We start from the raw sequence: 22,038 nt of genomic DNA, 5'->3' as shown, positions 1-22,038 counted from the left end.
TGTTGTTTTCTGTATTGTTCCCCCCCCCCCCCCTTAGTGGTCATTCTTAGTCTTTTGACAGATACAGAATCCAGGAGAAAAAAAAAAAAAACAGGTTGAGGATGGAAAGCAGTTAAATAATGGGCAGAGTAGTTTAATGAAAAAGATACCGAAGCAAAAAATCCTTGCTTTTTTAAAGCAAATGTTTTATTAAGTTAAAGGGACACTAAAGTAAGGCTAGGTGCATTTCTTTAAATATACCTCAAGACCGTTCTGAAGTATTTTATCGCATAGTCTCTCTTCCTCCAAGTTATTAATATTTTACATTGAGAAACAAAGCAACTATGGTGTTTACTCTAAAGGACCAGCTTTTGTTTATGCTTTCCCTCTTCGGGGCATGGCCAGGCGCACAGGGGTGGGGACTGGGTGTGCGCGCATGGCTAGGCATACTATAGGCTTTGAATAGGATTAGCAAACACAAAGGATTCACTCATGCACGCGCACCTCATGTTTATGTGCCGGAAAGCAGTTGTAAACATTAGCTGCTATTTTGATGTGACCACCAGCCTAGGTACTTATTTGTGAACCTTTTCAGGCTTTAATTTCACATCTCAAATGACTTGCACAATCTTCATTTCTTAAGGATTTCAAACAAACAAACACACACAACACAACAACCACCCAGGGTGGCAGGCAAATATGGGATTGTGAACAGTGCCTTTAAAATTAAATAGATTTGAACGCTTTAGCAAACAAATTGAGTTTTAGGTCAGACGGAGTTAGAGATGTTAGGAACAAATTCATATGCTGAAGAAAGGGATGTTCTTGTTTTCCTAAGAATAGAAGTGTTGCATTTTAAGATTTCTGTAAGCAATATGTAATGGAGTATTTTGTCAGCAGCCGTGGAGGAGGGCATGCATCCTACCCTTCCCTCAGTGACTGTAGCTAGCCAATAGGATGGGAATAGGAGGAAAACTGGGTAGGAAGACCCTGTTCTGGATGTCTGTTGCCACGCAAAAAAGGCTCCACAGTCTGCAGTCATTTTGATACTAGCAGCACTAATAGCCCACTGAGATAGCTAGATCACAACTGTAAAACAAACAAACAAAAAAAACCTTAGTCAAAAAACATGTTTGGAAGGACTCTCCAGTTTCTTGGAGTAAGAGTAACACTTTTGTGTTTGTGAATAAGGAGGTCTGAATGTGAGTGAAGTTCCCATTGTTAAAGTAGGGTGAGCATGGAGACCTGTTTCTGTCTGGATTTGAGGTATCCAAATGAAGACAGAGGTGGTAAGAACAGACCTGAACCTTTATACAAACCAAAGTATTTTCTAAACCTCAAAATAAAAAGTTAAGGGAGTGCAGTTAACTTTGTCCTAAAATTTAAGTATTATGAAAACAAATTTTTATAAGGCTGCAGTTAAACTATTCACTTGTTTAAAACATTGATAAAGTCATTTTTAAACCATGCACTCCAGTGGCTGAAATGCAGATATTGCAGCACTAAGAACGTGGAAGTAAAACTGATTTAGTGGATTTTCAATGGCCATGTGGAGATAAATGGAAAAAATAAGACGTGTAAGTAGTGAAAAGTAAAGTGGATTTTTTTTGCTTTAAGATATAATTAGCAACAAATATAATACATATTAAGCTTATGTTTACTTTCTTCAAAATTTGCATTTACTGTGTCTCTACACTATACCAAATGACTCCTGACCCAGAAAAGAATCCATTTTCCTTTTCCAAAGCTGCATTTCTCCTGTATTTAAGAAGAATAGTAAAATTTTTGATTTGTCAGTAAGATAGCAGATATAATTCAGATATGTTGTAGAAAAAGTCTGTTTATAGTCCTTTTCTAGCCACACTTTAACCTTTCTGAGTCTGTTTCTCTGGCTATAAAATGGGTATAACAACTGTATAGGTTTTAATTAATCTGACTTATTTTCAGCTCTACTGATGAAAGACACTATAAAAAGGGTTGTTATGTAATGACATATTCCTGTGCCACAAGAATAAAAGTATTGGACTCTGAGACAGAGCACTCAAAGTTTAGGATCCCGCTAAAAATTGCGGTTTACTGTAGTTGACATTGATCTTGCTGGCATACCAAATCCTGTCAAGTAAACTGAGTATAACAGAGGGTTTCCTAAACAGCAAACAGATTGTATGTAAGAAAAGTTCTCTTTTCTTGGGGGGAATAAAGTTCTTATTTCCTTCTAAAATGTGTAAATTAGACACCAATTTTTTGCTTACAGAATCCTGCTGTGTTCCTACAGCTCTGATTACTATTTGTTCAATTGCACTATGTTTTTACTGATAAGTAGTACAGCATGAGACATGACCCTCCTCTGTTTTGATATTGCTTCAGGTAGAAGATAAATGGTTTTTGTGAAGAGAAATAGATGCATCTCAACATGGACCATTTATCTGCCACAACAGTCATCTATTTAAAGCAAAAAACAAAACACCAAACAACCCGCAGCCCCAAACTTACAAGGGTTTTTTTGTTATAAATATTCTCAGCAGTAACCTACAGGATATTGCCTTTTTCTTGAACATCTATGGGTGGTCTTTGAGCATGACAAGTGTCCTTGATCAGCCACAGCTTGGTGCTCTTAAACAGAGTATGTACTGTTAGGAAAGTTTGGTTTAGGAGAAGCCACCGGGAGTCAGTGGCACATGTACGTAGAAATTTCAGGAGAGAGTATAAGGCAAGCAACCTTAGTCAGTCACAGGGGAGAAATCTGGTACATGCTTAAGTCTAAAGTGGTGTTTGGTAGCACACCTCTGACAGCCCTAACAGGTACAGGTGTTACAGCTGGTTTAGAGTGGAATGAAAGGAGCAAAAAGATGCAGAGGGAAGAACATTTATCTAGTTTTTAACACCAAGTAATAGGTGGCAGATGTTGTGTCTGAAAATAATTTTTAAAAAAGTATTTTATGGCCAGCACACTCTCCTTCTTTTTAACCTATTTAATTTGTAACCTAATTTTCAGCTCTCAATATCTGGTCAAATAGTTCAGGGTTCTCTGTTTCTGCCTGTAACAGTCAGGGAGCATCTTTAAGAGCAGGTGCTATGTCTCCAAGCATAATTTAGGGTTCGTCCATTTAAGACCAGGAACACTGGAAATGTCTGCAGGAGGGATTGTTTGGAGCTGTCTGACTGAGGGAGTCAGGCAACCAGCCAAGACTATACAACAAAAAGCCTGTGGTTCGGTGGAAAGATGGGGAATGGAAGAATGGCGTAGGGTTGGACTTCTCACAGCAGAAGGCAAGAGAGCTGGGAAAACAGTCAAAGGCTGGTGGAATAGAGATTTAGGGACAGGGCAGAGGAGGAGTCCAGGAAGGGGTATTACCAGAAGGAAGAAGCAAGGGCAAAACAGTGTGGATGGCCATTCATATCTGATCATTTTACCCAGTTGGAAGCAAAGGGGGATATCTGCGTCAGTGTCCCTACTCTGGTTCATCCACTTTCTTCCCTCGGTGGTCCTCTGACTCTCAGAAGTGTTGGATCCCTGATATGATTTAGCCCTTTGGCTAAGTCATGCAAGTCCTCCACCACTTCTGGAGGGGCCAAAACAAGTCTAACGGACATAAAACCATCTTCTGGCCTTCCTCAGAACAGATAGTTCTTCCCATGGTTGCTTAGGGTCCACCTTCACAGGGCCACGCAATGTCTTCACTCAAGCTGGATTGCACTTCCTTTTCTATATCCCTACTACGATCAGCAGTCCTTTTGCCCTGTTGGTAGAGGGTTGTAGAAGATCGGGACGTTTACCCACCTTTGCCGAAATCCCAGTTTGCTAAGTGAAAGGGTCAACTTCCCTCCATGCTATTTTGTCCAGGTTATTTTCTTCTGAGTGTACCATCCTCAGGATCTTTTGCTGTCCTGGCCCTAGGCTCCTCCTAGGCTTTTTCACAGTTCTGTTCAACCAGCTTTCCTGATTGTCTTATCAAGCTTATTACCATAGAAAGGCCAACTATAGGTGATACCTCCACTCCCTACCTAGCCCACTGAGTCACAGACTTTTAAAATATGGTCTTGGAAAGTCACATGACCATCACCAATCCCCACATGGCACACCCTCCTGCCCTGATTAGTTAGTAGTGTTGTTTACTAACAGACCACTTGAGTAGAGGCTGAGAATAGCATAAGTGAGCTGTAGCTCATGAAAGCTTATGCTCAAATAAATTTGTTAGTCTCTAAGGTGCCACAAGTACTCCTTTTCTTTTTGCGGATACAGACTAATACGGCTGCTACTCTGAAACCATATTTTTTTTGTTATTTGTGCAAACAATGACCTTTAAATAGATGTACCATACCAGGAGCATCCTGTGTACGTGAGATAGGTTTTATTTCCCCATATATGTCCCTGTGTGTGGGCTCAGTCAGGACTACAATTCTATCCCTTTATGATCAGCAGTGAAGGAGGCTTAAGAAATGGGTAAGAAATCACATAAATAAGTTATTTGCAGGGGTTTTTTTTATTTGCTTCCACAGAGATGCATTGGGAACTTAACTCATCTCAACCTACCACATGGTAAAGGATTTAAACTTTCTTTCATGGATCAGCCCTTAGTCCGGAACTTCTTTTATTCTTTATCATTGAAGACACTGACTTCCCAAACCAAGTGTATTTATTGGATTAAAAGAAAAATAATTTTAGTAAAAAAAAGTGATTGGTACATTTTCTCCAATCTTACCTTCACTTTTACTGTTTTGGTCTGAGGTATGTAAAATGTCAGAACCAGCAGAATAAAAAGCACAATTCATTTCAGAATATTTTTTCTTTAAGTATTTGTTTTATTGTGAGTTTACAAAACAATTTACTTTAGTTTTATTTTTTTCAGAGATGGGCTTTCTCCTGAACTGCCAATCCTTACACTTTCGCATATTAAGGTACTGAAATCTGCAAATTTTGCTCGTTAATGGAATTACCAGATAGATATGTCTACCATTCTAGAAACTATACTGAGTGGTGAAAATCTATGGGGTGTTTAAAGCAGAAATCTGGGAGATAAGACTCCTGGGTTCTATTTTTGTAAACTGCTGTGCTACTAACTTGCTAGGTGACCTTACACTAGTCACTTAGGCCTGGTCTACACTAGACCATTGTCAGCTTACCTATGCCATTCGGATGTGAAAAATCCACAGTCCCAGAGCAGCATAGTTCAACTGACCTAACCTCCAGTGCAAACAGTGCTAACTCAACATAGTTACTGCCTCTCGGGGCAGGGGATTACCTATGTTGACAGGAGAACCCCTCCTGTCAGCATAGTTAGTGTCTACACTGAAGTGCTGTAGCGATGCAACTGTGCTGCTGTAGCATTTCATGTGCAGACAAGCTTAGTTTCTGGGCCATATTTTACACCTATGTAAAATGGAGCTGCTGTTTCAGTATGTATAGCATTTTGAGATCCTTAGATTAAAGGTGACGTAAAATTTTATAATACTGCCTTTTTTTCTTAGACAAAATTTCTGTGTATTTCTTCTCTTGTCTGTGTAATGTTAATGGCAATACCATTCTTTTTCAATTAAAGTCCTCTTAAAGAAGTTAACATGCAAAATAACTTTATATTATGAGAAGAAAATAAATGGATAATCGAGGCCAGGAACAAATGCAAAGACTCACTAGCCTCTTAAACTTCAGCTACATTGCATTCTTTAGGGATTCAGCTAAAGTTTCCAGAGTGTTTCCCTCAAGAAAGACTGTAGCCAAGAAAGCTGATTCTTGGATAACCTTAATTTGGGAGTAAGCTCTGAAAGTTACTTAATAACTTCACTGCAGAAGGAAGATATAGCAAGACTAAAAATATGCTAATTCCAGTGGTGACGTAGAAGGGGTGGTAAACACTGTCAACAGCAATGTGTTAACTTGAGATTGTACTCATGATCCAAGCATATGATGGATTCAACTTGGTGTCTAGGTTGAACAATCTTGCTTATTTAGTTGTAGTACATTAGAAGTGTGTGTATATTAATGGCTCAGTAACAGTTGTGTACCTTATTTGTACCTACTCATGACTGCACATGCAAGTCAGCTTTGAGTGTGCAAATAAATAGGTGTTTAGTCATTTGTACATGCAAATACAAGTCTGCACATGCAGTAGCAGTAAAAACATTTGCAAATTAGACAAAAAAGTTTTAGTTTCTTGGATATCTCAGGCTCTGAAAATCAGACTGTTTAAAATATTCTTTTTGAATATTTTGTCATAGTTTGACCTCAGGAAAATGGAAAAATAGTTGTGCTAGAAAAAGTGTCATAGGCTATTATCATAAATATGATCCTGACTACTGAAACTTTTTTCCTAGCAACCAAATAAGAAATCTGGTTCCATGTCTACAGCTCAGAACAGACCACACTCTGGCAGTAAGGGAAAGAGAACAACTTCAAGGTACATTAATTGTACACTGCATTTGTATTTATTTAAAATCTATACTCTGGTAATGAAATGAGAATAGTTTTAGTTGATTGTTTTTATCTTGATACACATCTATACAAATATACTTTGTGTTGGAAATGTCTTACAGTTTACTTATTCCTATATCTGCTCTATGCTCGCCTACATAAAGCAGCTGGAAATCTTTAATGAGCAGCCATGGTTAACACCACAGCAATGAAACTGTGGCTTATCAAAAATTTAAAACAAAGGACTTGTCAAGGCTGTGATTTAAACTTTGTCTCAATGAATGAGGAATAAGCAGATCTCTACCTATTGGTTGTGGTTTGGAAAGCATTCTGCTAGAGGCACCTGGAATGAATGCGCTTGAGCACTGCAGTTCAGAGTCACTGAAGCTGAAAAAGGGGAAGAGTAAGGCCCATAGGTCCCGAAGGCATCTATCCATATATTTTAGTGTGCCCATTACAGTGGTATCTGAGCTCAAGATTCACCAAGATGACAGACAAGAGGCAAAGGGAGGGGCAAAATTTGTAGGGTACTTTAATACTGTGAGAAGTTTTGATTGATGGAGGTAGGGAGAAAATAAATCTACTAGCCCTAATCTCTTTGTAAAGTGCTGATGATATGGTATCAAACTTAGAAAGGGAGTGTAGTAGGGTTCACTAGGGGCTAGCAGGCCTAGGGGGCAGGCCCATGGCTCAACAGTCTGAGTCTTGGGATGGTCTTGCCAAGAAATACGAAGACCTAGTGGTAAAATTACAGTTCTCTCATCCCCTGATGCTCCCTGGATTGCCCTGGTCAGGTGGAGGGGGAAGGGTTGGGGACCCCAGGCCCTGCCTCTCCACCAGATCCCAGCCCAAAGGAGTGAGGAGAGTCTCAGTTCCCTCTGGCTGGTACAAAAAACTAATCACCTCTGGGCCACCTCCTTTTTCCTCCTGTTCTTGCTTCAGTTTGTAGCATGGTCATGGCGCTTTGCTTTCCTCTCAGCAGCGGATTGCTCTCACAGTCTCAATAGTTCAAATTGTCTGTTGGGTGTTCCCAGCTCATTTTCTAGTGCAGAGGTGGGCAAACTACAGCTTGCGGGCCACATCTGGCCCGTCCTGCCTGGCCCCTGAGTTCTCGGCTGGGGAGGCTAGCCCCTGGCCCCTCCCCTACTGTTCCATGTCCCCGACAGCCTCGGTGCGCCGCCAGTGCTCTGGCCCGTTGCTCCTGCCAGGCAGCGTGGGCGGCTCCGGCCAGGCGGTGGGGCTGCGAGCTCCTGCCACTCTGAGTGGCATGGTAAGGGAGTAGGGTTGGATAAGGGGCAGGTGGTTCCAGGAAGCGGTCAGGGGACAGGGAATGGGGCTGGTTAGATAGACGTGGGAGCCCAGGGGGCCGGTCAGGGGTGTGGATGGGGTCAGGGCAGTCAAGGGACAGGTGATAGGGGGTGGGGTCCCAGGAGGGGCAGTTAGGGTGAGGGGGTTGAATGGGTCAGGAGTTCTGAGGGGGCAGGAAGTGCAGATAGGGGGGAGGGGCTGGGGTCAGGCCATTTGGGGGGGCTCAGCCTTCCCTACCCAGTCCTCCATAGAGTTTCACAACACCAATGTGGCCCTCGGGCCAAAAAGTTTGCCCACCCCTGTTCTAGTGTCCACTTGCTCCTCCTTGTCAGGGAGAAGGAGCAAGAAAAAGGGGGTCAGGCCCTTCGCTGCCCAGTTGTGTCTTACCCAGAGTAAATAGATCTTTCTGTCCCAGAAGCTACAGCCTGGCTATTTGCCTGCAGCCAGTCTCTCCTTCACTTTTCCCCTTCTTGCCTGTCAGTTTCCTTTTAAGCAGGCCATCCATTTGGAGCATGCTCTGCAGCTGCTGAAGGGCGGGGCCTTCTTACCCCAGTACTGCTCCTTTAGTCTTAGTGAAGGCTCTGTAAACCCCATCAGAGGGAGACAGGTGACATTTCAAGTTGAAGGAGAGGGCCAAAAAGCTTTTTTGATACAATGCAGGTGGGAGCAGAGTAAGGAGGATATCTCAGTAATCAAGGGATGAGATGGTAAATTTTAGCATACGTATAACAAAGGGAGGGGTGGACTTCAGTGGAATTAGATGAAACAGCAAGAGTCACTGGCTGTGAGGAGGAAAGAGTGAGAAGTCAAAGATGACACCAAGGTTGTGCACTTGAGATGGAGGATAGCAGAGTTGTCAGGAATAGGAGAGCAGAGAGGGATTAATAAAAGAGATTAGCAGCTCAATCTTGGGGGTGAGTGAATTTGATATAGCAGATGTGAAATAGGACAGGAAGCTGCAATCAGGACAAGCAAAATGGATTTGGAAATCTGAATTTAGAACAGATGAAGGTCACCAAAGAAGAAATAGTGAATAAGTATGACAGAATTCTGAAGGATGCCATTGCCAACTGATTGTGAGAGGGGAGTACATGCAGTGGCCATAGGAGATACCAGAGAAGAGGTCGGAGGGGAAGCAGGAGAGGACAGAGTTACAGAAGCCAAGAGAGGGGAGAATGATCAACAGTCTCTAAGGCAGAAGACCAATGTAGATAATTATCCTTATCAAAAGGAACACTTATGTTGTAATTTTAAATATCTTAATAAAGCCTTCCCTTTCCAGGCTAAATAGTCGCCGCTATTGCAGCCTCCTGTCACTAAGAAGATGAGAGTTTCTCTGCACACAATATGGCTGTCAAAGAGAATTTGAATCAAAGGGTTTTATTTCTTCTACAGCAGGGGGTGCAAACTATGGCCCAGGGGCTGCATCTGGCCCTCCAGATGTTTTAATCTGACCCTTGAGATCCCACTGGAGAGCGGGGTCTGGGGCTTGCCCCACTCCGGCACTCCAGCCAGGGATCGGGGTCAGGGGCTTGCCCCTTTCTGCATTGCTCCCAGAAGCAGTGGCATGTCCCCACCTCCGGCTCCTACACATCGGAGCAGCCAAGGGATTCTGCATGCTGCACCCGCCCCCGCAGCTCCCATTGGCAAGGATCCATGGCCAATGAGAGCTGCAGGGGTGGTGCCTGCAGACAAGGCAGTGCACAGAGCTGTTTGGCCGCGCCTTCACGTAACAGCTGGAGGGGGGTCATGCCGCTGCTTCTGGGAGCTGCTTGAGTTAAGTGCCGCCCAGAGCCTGCACCCCTGACCCTTTCTGCACCCTTGCCCCAGCCCTTATCCCCCCCTTCACTCCCCCCCTCGCTCCCAGCCAGGAGCACCCTCCTGCGCTCCCAACCCCTCATCCCCAGCCCCACCCCAGAGCCTGCACCCCCAGCTGGAGCCCTGACCCCCACCCCTGCACCCCAACACTCTGCCCCAGCCAGGAGCCCCCTCCCGCACCCTGAACTCCTCATATCTGGCCCCACCCCAGAGCCTGCACTCCCAGCTGGAGCCCTCACCCCAACACCAATTTTGTGAGCATTCTTGGTCCAGCATACAATTTCTACCCAGATGTGGCCCTCGGGTCAAAAAGTTTGCCCATCCCTGTTCTACAGTGACTTGGACGTGAAGGCCAATAGGTGATACTTGTTGCTACCAGTTTGAACCTAATATGAATGTAGGAAATATATTTTGGTAAACGGAACAAACTTGGCATTTGTGTCTTTTTTACTAATGTAAAAGATGAAGGTAATAGCAGACTGCAGATAGCTAAATGGTTTTGTACAATTATAAATGACTGCCATTTAACTATTTTTGTAGCTTATTTGGAATATCATAACTTCAGTCTAGAAATTTCTTATTTTGTAATTTTAGTGCAAAACTAAGAAGCGTTGATATACAAGCTTCTGCTGATGTTGCCGTCCTGGAGGACTTCACAGATTTTTCTCTTGCAAAGACAATTACCAAAATTGAAGGAAAACTGGAGGAAGGAGACTTGCTTGAAAGTCTAAATGATGATATTATTCCAAGTGTAGGAAATGAAATTGGAACAGGTAGGTTCCTGTAGCTATGCATTTTCTTATCCTTGGTTCCTTGCTGTTAGGATCTTCTGAAAAACTATATTTTATCATTTCTGTATAGATTATAGAAGAAAGTTTTATAACTCTTAAATTATGTTCAGATTTCTGCTCTGGAGAGTGGGTGAGGGGAACAAGATGAGACTTTTTTCTTTGTGTGTTCCTAGGTCACATACAAATAAACATGGAAAGAATGGGTTGGTGTCCCCACTCCACTGGAAACCTAGCTTACCTTTGTTCTTTAGCAGTGCATCAGCCCCTTCTGGAAGGAGGTCGTATGAGTTATTTGGGACAAAATTGTGACTTTAGATCAGTGCATAACTTTTTTTAACTTTATTGGGAGTTGCAAATATGTACCCAAGGGCAGGATTTGGTTTTAAGGCTGTATTTCCATAAGATAAAAATCCTTTCACAGCCTTTGTCTTTAGGGCTAAATCCTTTCATCAGATCCATGCTGTGGATCTTGGGTAAGTAGCTTATGAAGTAATGTTTTAGCTACAGTGCTTAAATGAGGAACCTTTGGATTCTTTCTCACTCCAAATGGTGTTTTTACACTAGGCGTAGAAATAATTAGAATATGAGAAGGGATTTTGTCAGTGAAGCTAAAGGCATGATGCACACCTGCCTTTTTGGCTGTGGTATGACAAGCTGGTAGAGTTATGAAATGGTTTATGTGGAGTCTGTGACAGGGTGCACTCACCTCTCATGGGCACCTCCTGTCAGCTGTGTGTGATCCTGCACTTTTTCCTGGTGCTGCCTGCAAGTTGTTGACCTTTGCAGGCACGTCTTTGGAGGGCTGACCCACTAGCTAAGTCACACACAGTCTGAAAGGGACTAATCCCTTTCAGGGTGACAAAAGTCCAACAAGGACTATCACTGTGCCCTTTTTGGTGTTTGCAATCCTGTCTCTGAGCAGTTCTAAGCCCCTTCTGGGCTAGCTTGAAGCCTATCCCTGCCCTGTTATGGAGCACTACCCCCAATTCTTTCTCCCTGGAGACTCTGTGTCCTCAACAGTTGTCTGGTGTTCCAGCTCTCCAGCCAGGTCACTCCTTAATTTCAGTCCCCTTCTGGGGGTGGGTGGTAACCAAGAGTTCACCAGACAGTCTGTCTGGCCTTATCAAGATCTTCAGCCCTGTCCCTGAGCCCTTTAAATTCCAGCCCTTTGCTTGGGCCTGTAAACGAAACTTGTGCCCTTCTTGAGGATTTGGCCGCTTCACTAGTGGCCGGTGGGGGAACCCGGGCTTGTTTACTACTCTGGGTCCCAATCCAGAGAGCCTATAAACAGTAGCCACATACCACTGCCTCTTCTTCACTGCTGCTATTCTCTGAGCCTCTTCCCACATAGCCCCTTTCTCTTCACCCTTACCTTGGGGCTGAAGTTCTCAGCTCCTCTTCTTTCTCATTAAATACCCGTGTCACCAGAACCCATTTTCTGGTTCTCCCTTGAGCTCCAGAAAAGAGCACCCTTCCTTGCTCCTCTGGTCCTAGCCAGGCACTGACGTGCTTAGGCCCTACAGCTACTTTTAACTGAGCCTGCTGCGCTCTGATTGGTTACTTCTCTGCAGTTTTTCTAGGCAGGCCTAAAGGCTCCATCTTTGCTGCTCCTTTCCTGGGGTGGGGTGTGGTAGAACCACGAGGCCTCCAACAGGGGGCCTCAAAGGGCCTGATACACCCCGTCACATAGTTCCATAGTGTGAAAGGAAGCGTGAAGTTAGAGGCTTACTACATCGTCAAAATGCTATGGTGTTGGTGTCTAACTGCATGGTGATAACGATCAATACTTGACACAGGATTCAAGGTAGGAGTTGCTTGATCTTCAGCCTTCTGTGATTTGTATGAGACACTTTGGGAATACCTATCAAGGAGAATCTATGTGAAACTCTCAGATTATTTGTTTTGTGACTCTGAGTTCTCAGCTAAAGTACAAGTGTGCTGTGGAGAATATTAGAACCATCAGCTAGATAAATTCAGGATGGAGAAAGGGATTAATTTAGTGTCTGGCAATGGAAACAAGACATCTTGAACTAACACCACATGGTTATCTAGCCTGAGAGAGTTATTGATTGAACTCTGTGTTTGAGCATTGGAGACTGTTTCCTATAACCAGATCTGGAGGCTGAAAAAGACCTTGGACTGATTTCTGCTTCTAAGATCATCCACAGACAGTTGGAATACATGCCTGAATGTCTCCTAGACACCAGAATTTAGCAGTTAATGTTCTAAATAGGCCAGTACAGATGGAATCATTGGTGACAGACAAGAGAGAGGTTAGAGGTTACTGGGTTCACAATAAATGGATTATCAGTGGCCCAAAAATCTCAGGTAAATAACATAGTGAGGTAGTGGTCTGTTCCATTCTGCTAGAATAGTGGCTTGTCTGTGGTTTGAGGTGTCAGTTTCATCCACCCGGCCCCCACAAAATTACCTCCACAAAAGCCAGTTACTCAAGCTTTAAGCAGGGATGGGTGAATTTCACTGTAACTGAACAAAAAACCCTCAGCACTTACTGCTTGAAAGCTAGATGGCTCAAGAGTAATGGAACATAGAGCCATTTGCCTATTTGAAATCCAGCCAAAATTGATAGTAGTAACTATCCAACAGCCATTGCACTGGCCTATGTGAAATGATTTGGTGATCCCAGTTCAGTTCCCTATCACAGATACCATCCTCAGAGTAGACATCCTTAATGGCAGTCAGTCACAGTAGAGGGGCTTTGGGCTGAATCTGCATGAAGACTGCACTACGTTTTCACTTTCAGTTGTGGTTCCTTAAGGCACATTGTCACGACAGTTTTGAGGAAGCTTGCACTTCCTATCCAATCTCTCTACCTGTGCTGTGGATCAGCATAGAGATGCCATTTCCACAGTTATCGGTTTTTTACGTTTTAAGAGTGCAGAATTTAGTAAGTCTTTAAAAAAAAAAAAAAGCTATCCACAACTTGGTCTAAGAACAAGCAACTTACATGAAAATTTTATTTGGAAATTAGTTTTTTGCATAATTGTGTTAAACAGTATGTATGGTGTATTTTGTAAACAAGTCTACAGTTAACAACAATTTGTTCCTAACGTGATCCAGTTTGAATCAAAGCAAATAAAAATCAGTCATATTTCATAGAAATATTTATAAGTTAAGGGTATTAAATGTGACTATTTAAATTCACAGAAGCCCAGATCAGATTTCTTAAGGCAAAGCTGCGTGTTATGCAGGAGGAGCTGGATACTATAGTACGTGAATGTAGTAAAAAGGTAAGAAATGAGTGTTCTTATTCAGTAGAGACTGAATATGTTCCCCTTCCATTTAACCCTGTCATTAGTTAGGCTATATTAGGATACATAGTGGGATGCTATAGCTTCAGTTATTAGAGAGTGAGGGTTCTACACAACTATTTTTTTCTCTTTATGAACCCAGAGCTTACAATATTGTTTTCTGTGTTTTATACATATTTAATCTTTAGTCTAAAGATTTAAAAGTATAATTTAAAAAAATGCATATGATGTTTTAAACCATCATATTCTGTGTGATCCAATTTATAGGCGAGGAGCAATTTTCAAAACAGAATGTGGCTGTTCTGAAAACAAAACAAAAATCTGAACCTGAACACTGTCCTGTCTTCCTTTCAAGATTAGACTTACTGCACTACTTTGTACTTTGAGCTGGTCCTTAAGGCAATTAAGAATGTAAAGTTAATGCAGCTTCCCACTTATAAAATGTTTTAACACAGAGAATATATTACACTTGTACTGCGTGATATATACTGACTGACTGCCTATTTCTGGTGCTGTTTAAGGTGTTGGCAGTTGCAAAACCCTAAATGGTTTTGGGGCTAGTTTACCTTAGAGACCTCCTCTCTCCCAGTGCAATTCTGTGATAGCTGTGATAACTGACGTTCTTCTTCAATTGGTTGTAGACAAATATTCCACTCAGATGCATGCATGCCCAGTGTACTGAAGCTGGATAACTTTGCTTAGCAGTACCCGTCAGGGTGGTGGTTACATTATTTGGCTCTTGTAGCAGACCCTCCTATGTCTATATAAGGTCAGTGGCACTTCGACCCCCCTCGGTTCCTTCTCACTGCCCACAGCTTGTGTTGGAGCTTCCCACGCAGATTTTACATGACAACAGTGAGATTATCTGTAAATAGTTAATTAGTAGTATCCTTGTAGTTAGTGTAGGAATTACTTCCGTTTATAATGTTACACGATACTGTGCCCTCACCAGGATTTAAGGACTGTCCTTTGTTTGTGGTGGCTATCCCCCAAAGTGATCCTCCACATGTAATGTTTGCTGTGTCTAGGAGAGGGGCATGTAAAGGAAAAGTTCTCCATTTGTCGCTTCTTTAAGGAAAGGATTCAGGTTGCTCAGGACTTATGTTTAAAATAGCACCGACATGGAACATACCATGAAGCTAGTTTTGGCCCTGGGGCCCTTTGCAGATCACCAGGCCTGTCAGTCTTCTGAGCTGGTGTGGACCCTTGATAGGCTGCCAGATCCAGATTCTTCTCCTTGGAGAAAACGACTCCGGTCCCCTTCCCCTGGTGCCCTGAGGAGAAGAACTCCATTAAAACTAATCAGAGTCATTCCAATGCTCAGAGAGATTCTTTCTCCTCTTCTTGGAGGAGTGCTATTCTGGCCATCTTCATTCATCCTCTGTTTGAGCCATTAGCAACATGATCCATTGTCTCTCCTTTCCTAAAAGACAGTCGTTCTTGTTGCTATAACTTCGACAAGAAAAGTCAGTGAAATGCAGGCCCTTATGGCAAAGCCTCCCATAGACAGTTCTTCTAAGACAAAGTTTTCTTGAGCTACATCCAAAGTTTTTGTCCAGAGTAGTTTCACCTTAACCAGGTTATTTATTTACCTGTATTTTCCTAAGCCGCACTCAAATGCAGATGAACAGCGGCTTCATATGTTAGATCTGAGGTGGTGCCTGGTGTTCTTTCAGGAAAAGACCAAATCATTTATTCATCAAATTGGCTTTTTGTCTCTTATGTGGATGGGATGGAAGGACAGGTGGTCTCTGTGCAGACAGTTTCCAGGTGGATAACTTCCTGCATTACTACAGCTTATGAAGTAGCTCAGACCATGCCCCCACAGATGTTATCGGGTCATTCGACAAGGCCTCAGGCTACTTCGATTGCATTTGTCAGCAGTGTTTCAATATTGGATATTTGTAGGGCTGCAACATGGTCTTCTGTACATACTTTTGAGAAACATTATGCGATTACTATGGCATCAAGTCAGATACAAACTTTGGGAAGGCAGTTCTGCAGTCACTATTTCAGTAGACTCAGAGCCCCACTTCCTACTAGACAAGTGAAATACATGTCTGCAACCACTAAAAGAAAAAAATACTGTTACTGTTCTTCAAGATGCGGGTGGGGGTGCAGGTTCTGGGAGAGAGTTAGGGTGCGGGAGAAGGTTCCAATCTGGGGCAGAGAGTTCAGGGTGTGGACTCTGGCCAGGTGGCATTTACCTCAGGCGGGTCCTGGTAGGCAGTGCAGCAGGGCTAAGGCAGACTCCCTGCCTGCCCTGGCCCTGCCCTGCTCCCGGAAGTAGCTGGCATGTCCAGCCCCTAGGTGGAGGTCTGGCCAGGCAGTTCTGAATGGTGCATGCTGCCCGTGCCCACAGGCGCCATCCCTGCAGCTTCCACTGGCTATGCTTTCCAGCCAATGGGAGCTGCGGATCTGGCGCTTGAGGTGGGGGCAGCATGAAGAGCTTCCCTGGTCGCCCCTGTGCCTAGGGTCCGCAGGGACATGCCGGCCACTTCCATGAGCTGCGTGGAGCTAAGGCAGGCAGGAAGCCTGCCTTAGTGCCGCTGCGCTGCCAACCAGACTTTTAGTGGCCCAGTCAGCAGTGCTGACCGGAGCCGCCAGGGTCCCTTTTCGACCGGGCGTTCTGGTCGAAAACTGGATGCCTGGCAACCCTATGTATAAGTAGCATACTGGATATCATTAACATGTATCATTTTTACTGTTTGTTGAATTTTGGGATATAGCAAAAGGCCGATTTCCTCCCAAAGAGGTTCATGTTAGTGGGTTTTGTTTGTTTGTTTGTTTTGTTTTCAGGGGTGTGGGGCAGTTTTATTCTCTTAAAAGTTGAAGAAACTTTCTCCTCAAAAACTTTTGGATGTGGCTTGATTTTTTTTCCCAAGTCTTTTGACTTGTCTGTATTAACACTGATTTATAAGACAATATTCAAGATATTTCATGCTCTAAAAGGAAAAATGATTTCTAAATCATAAAATTATTTAAAATAGGGATGTAATTTGGTAAATAGGACATGAAAATTCAGCTGTTGCTGTATACCATTTGATTTTAAAATAAACATGAATTTGGGTACTTGAGGTATCCAAGAATATGAGCTGTGATTGTAACTCAAAAGTCAGTGATCTCACTAAAAGTTGGGTACTGATTATTCTTTATTGTATTGTAATTATTGTAATTACAATATTGTAATTGTGATGAAAATTCAAAGTATCCACCCTTTCTCCTTAGTGAGATTTTTTTAAACATTTATTTATATACATTCTCACAAGTATGTTACTGTTCTGAATTTACATTGTAGAACATCTGCATGGCTTTACTATATACATTATTCTATAACAGGGTGGGCAAACTTTTTGGCCCAAGGGCCACATAGGGGTGCGAAACTGTATGGAGGGCCGGGTAGGGAGGGCTGTGCCTCCCCAAACAGCCTGGCCCCCGCCTCCTCCCACTTCCCGCCCCCTGACTGCCCCCCTCAGAACTGCCCACGCATCCAACCCCCCCCCCACTCCTTGTCCTCTGACCGCCCCCTCCCGAGACCCCCACTCATAACTGCCCCCCGGGATCTCCCCAGTCTAACCTCCCCCCGTTCCCCATCCCCTGCCCCCCCCAGAACCTCTGCCCCATCCAACCACCCCCTGCTCCCTGTACCCTGACTGCCCCCTGGGACTCCCTGGCCCTTACCCAACCCCCCCTAACCCCTTACCATGCTGCTCAGAGCAGCATGTCTGGCAGCTGCACTGCCTGGCCAGAGCTAGACACACTGCCACTCTGTGCTGCAGGAGTGCACAGCCCTGCTGCCCAGAGCGCTGGCCGTGTGGCGGTGTGGCTGCGGGGGAGGGGGGACAGCAGGGGAGGGCCGGGGGCTAGCCTCCCCAGCCAGGAGCTCAGGGGCCAGGCAGGCTGTAGTTTGCCCACCTCTGTTCTATAACTAATGATGGCTATCACAGTATTGTGCTGTGATCTTCCGTGCCTTGAACCTTAAATTACTGAAGTTTTATTTAAAGCATATATCTAATTTGGCATATTGTTCAAATAAGACTAGAAAAAATTTGGTAGAAAATTAACATTTACTGAAGTGTTGACTAAGAGCAAAATTTAAGATTTTTATTTTTTTGTTAACCAAACTGGATTGTGAACTGCACTGTGAGTTATCAGGTATTGCTTATGAGAAATGTTGTTTTAAAAACTTTTTAAAAATTAAGAGACACCAGCGATCACAACAATATCTGCAAAAACCATGAACTAATGACTCCATATTAAGATGTAGAAAAATGCTTTCTTATCCTAACACGTTCTTAAAACATTCATTGATTTCTAAATTTACGAATTATTGACTGACAGGATGATGAGAATCGGAATTTAAACTCTCGTGTTAAAGAAACTGAGGAAGAAAGTGCTAGACTCCAGCGAACAATCAGTACTCAACAGTTTCAAATTGAAAAGTACAAAATGCTGTCAGAGGAAGCTAACAGGAAAAATGAAGGATTACAGCAACAGCTCACTGCAGTAGAAAAGGTAATGCAGCCATTCATTTAATTTCCTTAGCCTTACTTGAAGGAAAAAATATATAATTGCCACAAGTATATCCTTTACCTGAATTGCTTTACAGTAGGGCCGGCCTTTGGGAAAATGGCACCCTGGGCGAACTTGTATTTTGGCACCCCCACCCCATCACTCCTGGCCCCCACGGACTCCCTGCGCTTCCCAACCCCCATCACCTCTGGGCCCCACTCCCTTCCCCAATGTTTAATTTGTATTGAAAGAGATGCCAGAGGCTAGAGCTCAGCCCTGGCACAAATTAACCACTGGCAGGGCAGCCTAATACTGGCAGGTAAGGCAACAGCAGCAGCGCAGAAGTAAGGGTGGTATGGCATATGGTGTATTGCTTTCTGTGCTGCTGCTGTGGCTTGTGGTGCCTGATGCTTGGCATGTGGCTCAAGGCTATGCGCTACATGGGGGACTACATCTTGCCAGAGCCCATGGCGCTCCTGGCTCACCCAGGGCTCCATTTCAGATTTGGCGGGGAGGAAACTTTAACCATGATTCCAGGGACTGCTTAGGCACCTAAAAACTCTAAAACTAAAAACTAAAAAAAAGGTTTTTGCAGCTGATAACTTAGGAATTAGCTGACAGGAGCATTGTATCTAATTGTTATATAAAAAAAAAATTTATGTATACAAACTCCAGTTAAAGCCACGTTTAAAGCTTATATGTAAATTTAGAACAATCAGGAGATAATACAGCAAGATATTCCCAACCCATGCCTTGAGGTATCAGTTCTAGAGCTTTAACACAGATATCAGAAACAGACGTTTGATACTTTGTACACTATCTTTATTAGAGATACATAAAAATAAATAAAATCTGCTTAAAATCTGTGTTACTGCCATTATCTACTTTATTTTAGTCAATTGTTTTTCACTAAAAACATAATTTTAACAAATGTTATGTTTTTTTCTCTTTTATTAAGAAAGGGAATTTATTTTTCTAATTATTTTGGCATTTATGTTTAGCGATCATGTATGTGATGGGGAGGGATAGCTCAGTGGTTTGAGCATTGGCCTGCTAAACCCAGGGTTGTGAGTTCAGTCCTTGAGGGGGCCGTTTAGGGATCTGGGGCAAAAAATGGGGGATTGGTCCTTCTTTGAGCAGGGGTTTGGACGAGGTGACCTCCTGGGGTCCCTTCCAACTCTGATATTCTATGACTCACTAACATTTGACTCCATCATTGCTATTGGTATCATAGCTGGAACTGCATTTATTTTCATGCAAATTGTAAGTTATTTTACAGATATAACTAAAAATACAATTTGAAAATAAGCAAACCTTCATCTGCCCAGTATCTAAAGTTATGTGTTTAGCTAATGTTTTTTGAACTTGCATGGCTAAGGTTAGTACAAGCTAAAGTTACATTCTAGAAGGATACTATTATTTGATTGTACCACTTTAAATAATGAATGACCAAGCACAATATGATGATAAAAGTAGTAATGATAATTACTCCAGCCAGGATAGGTTAGGCATTTTAGAACTCACTAGTCAAAGAATTAAATGTAAGCATGAGAGAGAAATAAAATTATGAAATGCACAGACCAGTCAAAAAACTAAAATAACAGTACTTTGAAAGAACAAAATTACAGAGAACATACATGCATTGCAGGAACTACCAACAAGTAACAACAATATAAGTATGTGTTGAGAGGGGTGAGTGTGAAAGAGACAGCGTGTGTGAGCTGGGGGACTGTGTGAGAGACCGTGTGCTGCCCCTTTAAGAGAGCTGCACTCACCAGCCTGTGGGAAAGCTCTTTCAGACACAGCTGCAGCCGCTGCCAGCAGCTCCCTCCCTCTCTTGGTGAGCCCTGTCCTCTCTCACACACACACACACCCCACCCGCTCTGTGGAGATGGGGTACATAGGCAGGGGGAGGCAGGGGACACCCTGACATCAGCACCCTCCTCCCTCCCTCCCTCCCTCCCGTACAGCAAACGGGAAGCTCCCAGGAGCAGTTGGCCAGGGGCAGCTCCAAGGCAGGGGGCTGAGTGGTAGGGCTGCAGAGCAGCAGGGGGACAGGCACCCCTGCTCCAGAGGCACCCCGTTTATAACAGCACTCTGGGGTTTCACCCAGTTCACCCCTATGTAAGGCCGGCCCTGCTTTACAGTCAAATCTGCAGTTAACATACTGACTTCTGCTTATACTGATGCTGTACATTTTGATTTAAAGATAGTGTCCAGTCAACCCATTTTTTAAAAAAGATTGAATAGTTTTAGATTTTGCCCCAGGGTCCCCCAACAGTTTTAAGGTTTTACAATCACATTTTCCTATATTTAATTTCCCCCCTCATTCTTGTGTAGAACATCGCTAGAGGCAGGTGACACTGACTATACATACACAAAGTGCAGTCGAGCTCACAAAGGAGGAAACAAAAAGTAGGGGAAATATTTAATTTCTCTAATTATTTTAGTTATAGCAACCTTGTTGTAACAATCGTAGATTTAAAATAAAATACCATCAACATAGGGGTGTTTTTTTATTGGTGGGTGGGTGGGTGGAGGGTGTGTATGTGTGCGTTTGCTTTGTTTTTATTTTTTGGTAAGTTGACTGTGCCCCTTTAAATTAATCACACTCTGATTTTAAGGAATCAAAACCAAACCAACCTGGCTCCAAGTACAAGCCACATATGCAAAGTTGTGAAGTGCCTGGTTATACCAGATGGCCCACATACACAGCTTTGTTTGTTTGGAACTTAAGCTAAGAGCAGCATGTGTTTTTTTCTTTAATTATTCAGAGCTGGAGAGGTCGATATTAAAATCAAACATATCTGAACAACCTAGAGAATATTATCTAAAAATGATTAAATGAAAACTGAACACATAACTTGGAGCCTAAACCACATGTCCTTGATATCAAACTACACTGTAGCAATGATTAAACATGCTTTCATTCTATTCTTATATGTTTAATAAAATGATGTCGCATTGGCATTTTTAAACTACTAAGTGAAGAATTTGAAAAAAACCTGTTTTGTGTAAGTACTTCAAACCAAACCAAACCAAAACCAGTTATGGGCTTTGCAGGTAAACTGAATAAGGGTGCAGTCATCCTGACTATTGGTTTTGTCAGGAATGAGAATATTCCTTTTTTGGAGGAAAATAGTAATGTGTAATAGCAATAGTAGTCTACAGGATTGAGGAGGCAGAGAAGAAAAAAGCCTGAACATTTTAGATATCTAAAATGTGTGTACTGTATAACTAGCTATCTAGTTAGTAGTATAGTTCTCTTAAATTTACAAGTATGATTGTCCTAGGCAATTAGCATTTATATTTTTAATCATAAACTTAGTTTTAACTACCAGTAAACATGATTTAAAAAATCATTCTTGTTTTTAAATGGTTAAATCTCTTACTGACTTGATCTTTTGGTTTTGAAAGCTATTTGTTCTTTGGCAAAGTTTGTAGTACATTATTCAAGACTAATTAATATTTAATTAAAGAGAGATGAACGGTAGATATGTTTCAGAAAATTTGGCTGAATATCATAAGCTGAGTCTGCACTATATGTTGATCACAGATATTGAAGACTGACATCTTTGGAGTCTAGAGAGTCTGTATATGTGGGTTGGGATAGCATAAGTTTTAACCTCTGTTTTATTTTTGTGCTTTTGGCTTCATTTCTCTAAAGTAAAACTTTTCTTTTAATTTGTAATGTTCTCTGCACCCTTAGCAAGGGAAGAGCTTAACTTCTAAAAAAGTATATATTATTGTTTTTGTCTCTGTTTCAGTGTCCCAAACTTATCATATTCATATGTGTGTACAGTGGCTGACACTTGACATTGTTTGTCCAGATTAATTTTAAAAGCTACTTTAAAATCCAGGTAACCTTTGAATGGTTGGTAATGTCATTTAAGCCATACAGAAATTAGGTTTATTCCGCCAGAAACACCTCTGGGATGTATGTTATGTA

At 42.6% G+C, this 22,038-nt stretch overlaps 1 protein-coding gene across 7 annotated transcripts in view; it reads left to right on the top strand.

The window, feature by feature from the left end:
* TEX9 (testis expressed 9) overlaps positions 1–22,038 on the top strand; it is a 39,842-nt gene that overhangs the window by 10,414 nt on the left and 7,390 nt on the right. For 3 of the 7 annotated variants that reach the window (XM_007056410.4, XM_043524663.1, XM_037910859.2), the window contains exons 5-9: positions 4,830–4,878; positions 6,292–6,374; positions 10,109–10,287; positions 13,474–13,556; positions 17,919–18,092. In XM_007056410.4, the coding sequence (XP_007056472.3) occupies positions 4,830–4,878; positions 6,292–6,374; positions 10,109–10,287; positions 13,474–13,556; positions 17,919–18,092 (568 nt within the window). Of the gene's footprint in view, positions 1–4,252; positions 4,424–4,479; positions 4,520–4,577; positions 4,709–4,829; positions 4,879–6,291; positions 6,375–10,108; positions 10,288–13,473; positions 13,557–17,918; positions 18,093–22,038 lie in introns of those variants that run through there. The other 4 variants (XM_037910862.1, XM_037910861.2, XM_037910863.1 and 1 more) reach the window with 4 other exon arrangements.

Source organism: Chelonia mydas, chromosome 10 (genome assembly GCF_015237465.2).
Source record: "Chelonia mydas isolate rCheMyd1 chromosome 10, rCheMyd1.pri.v2, whole genome shotgun sequence".
NCBI classification, from domain to species: Eukaryota; Metazoa; Chordata; order Testudines; family Cheloniidae; genus Chelonia; species Chelonia mydas.
This window is presented reverse-complemented; position numbering and strand designations above follow the sequence as displayed.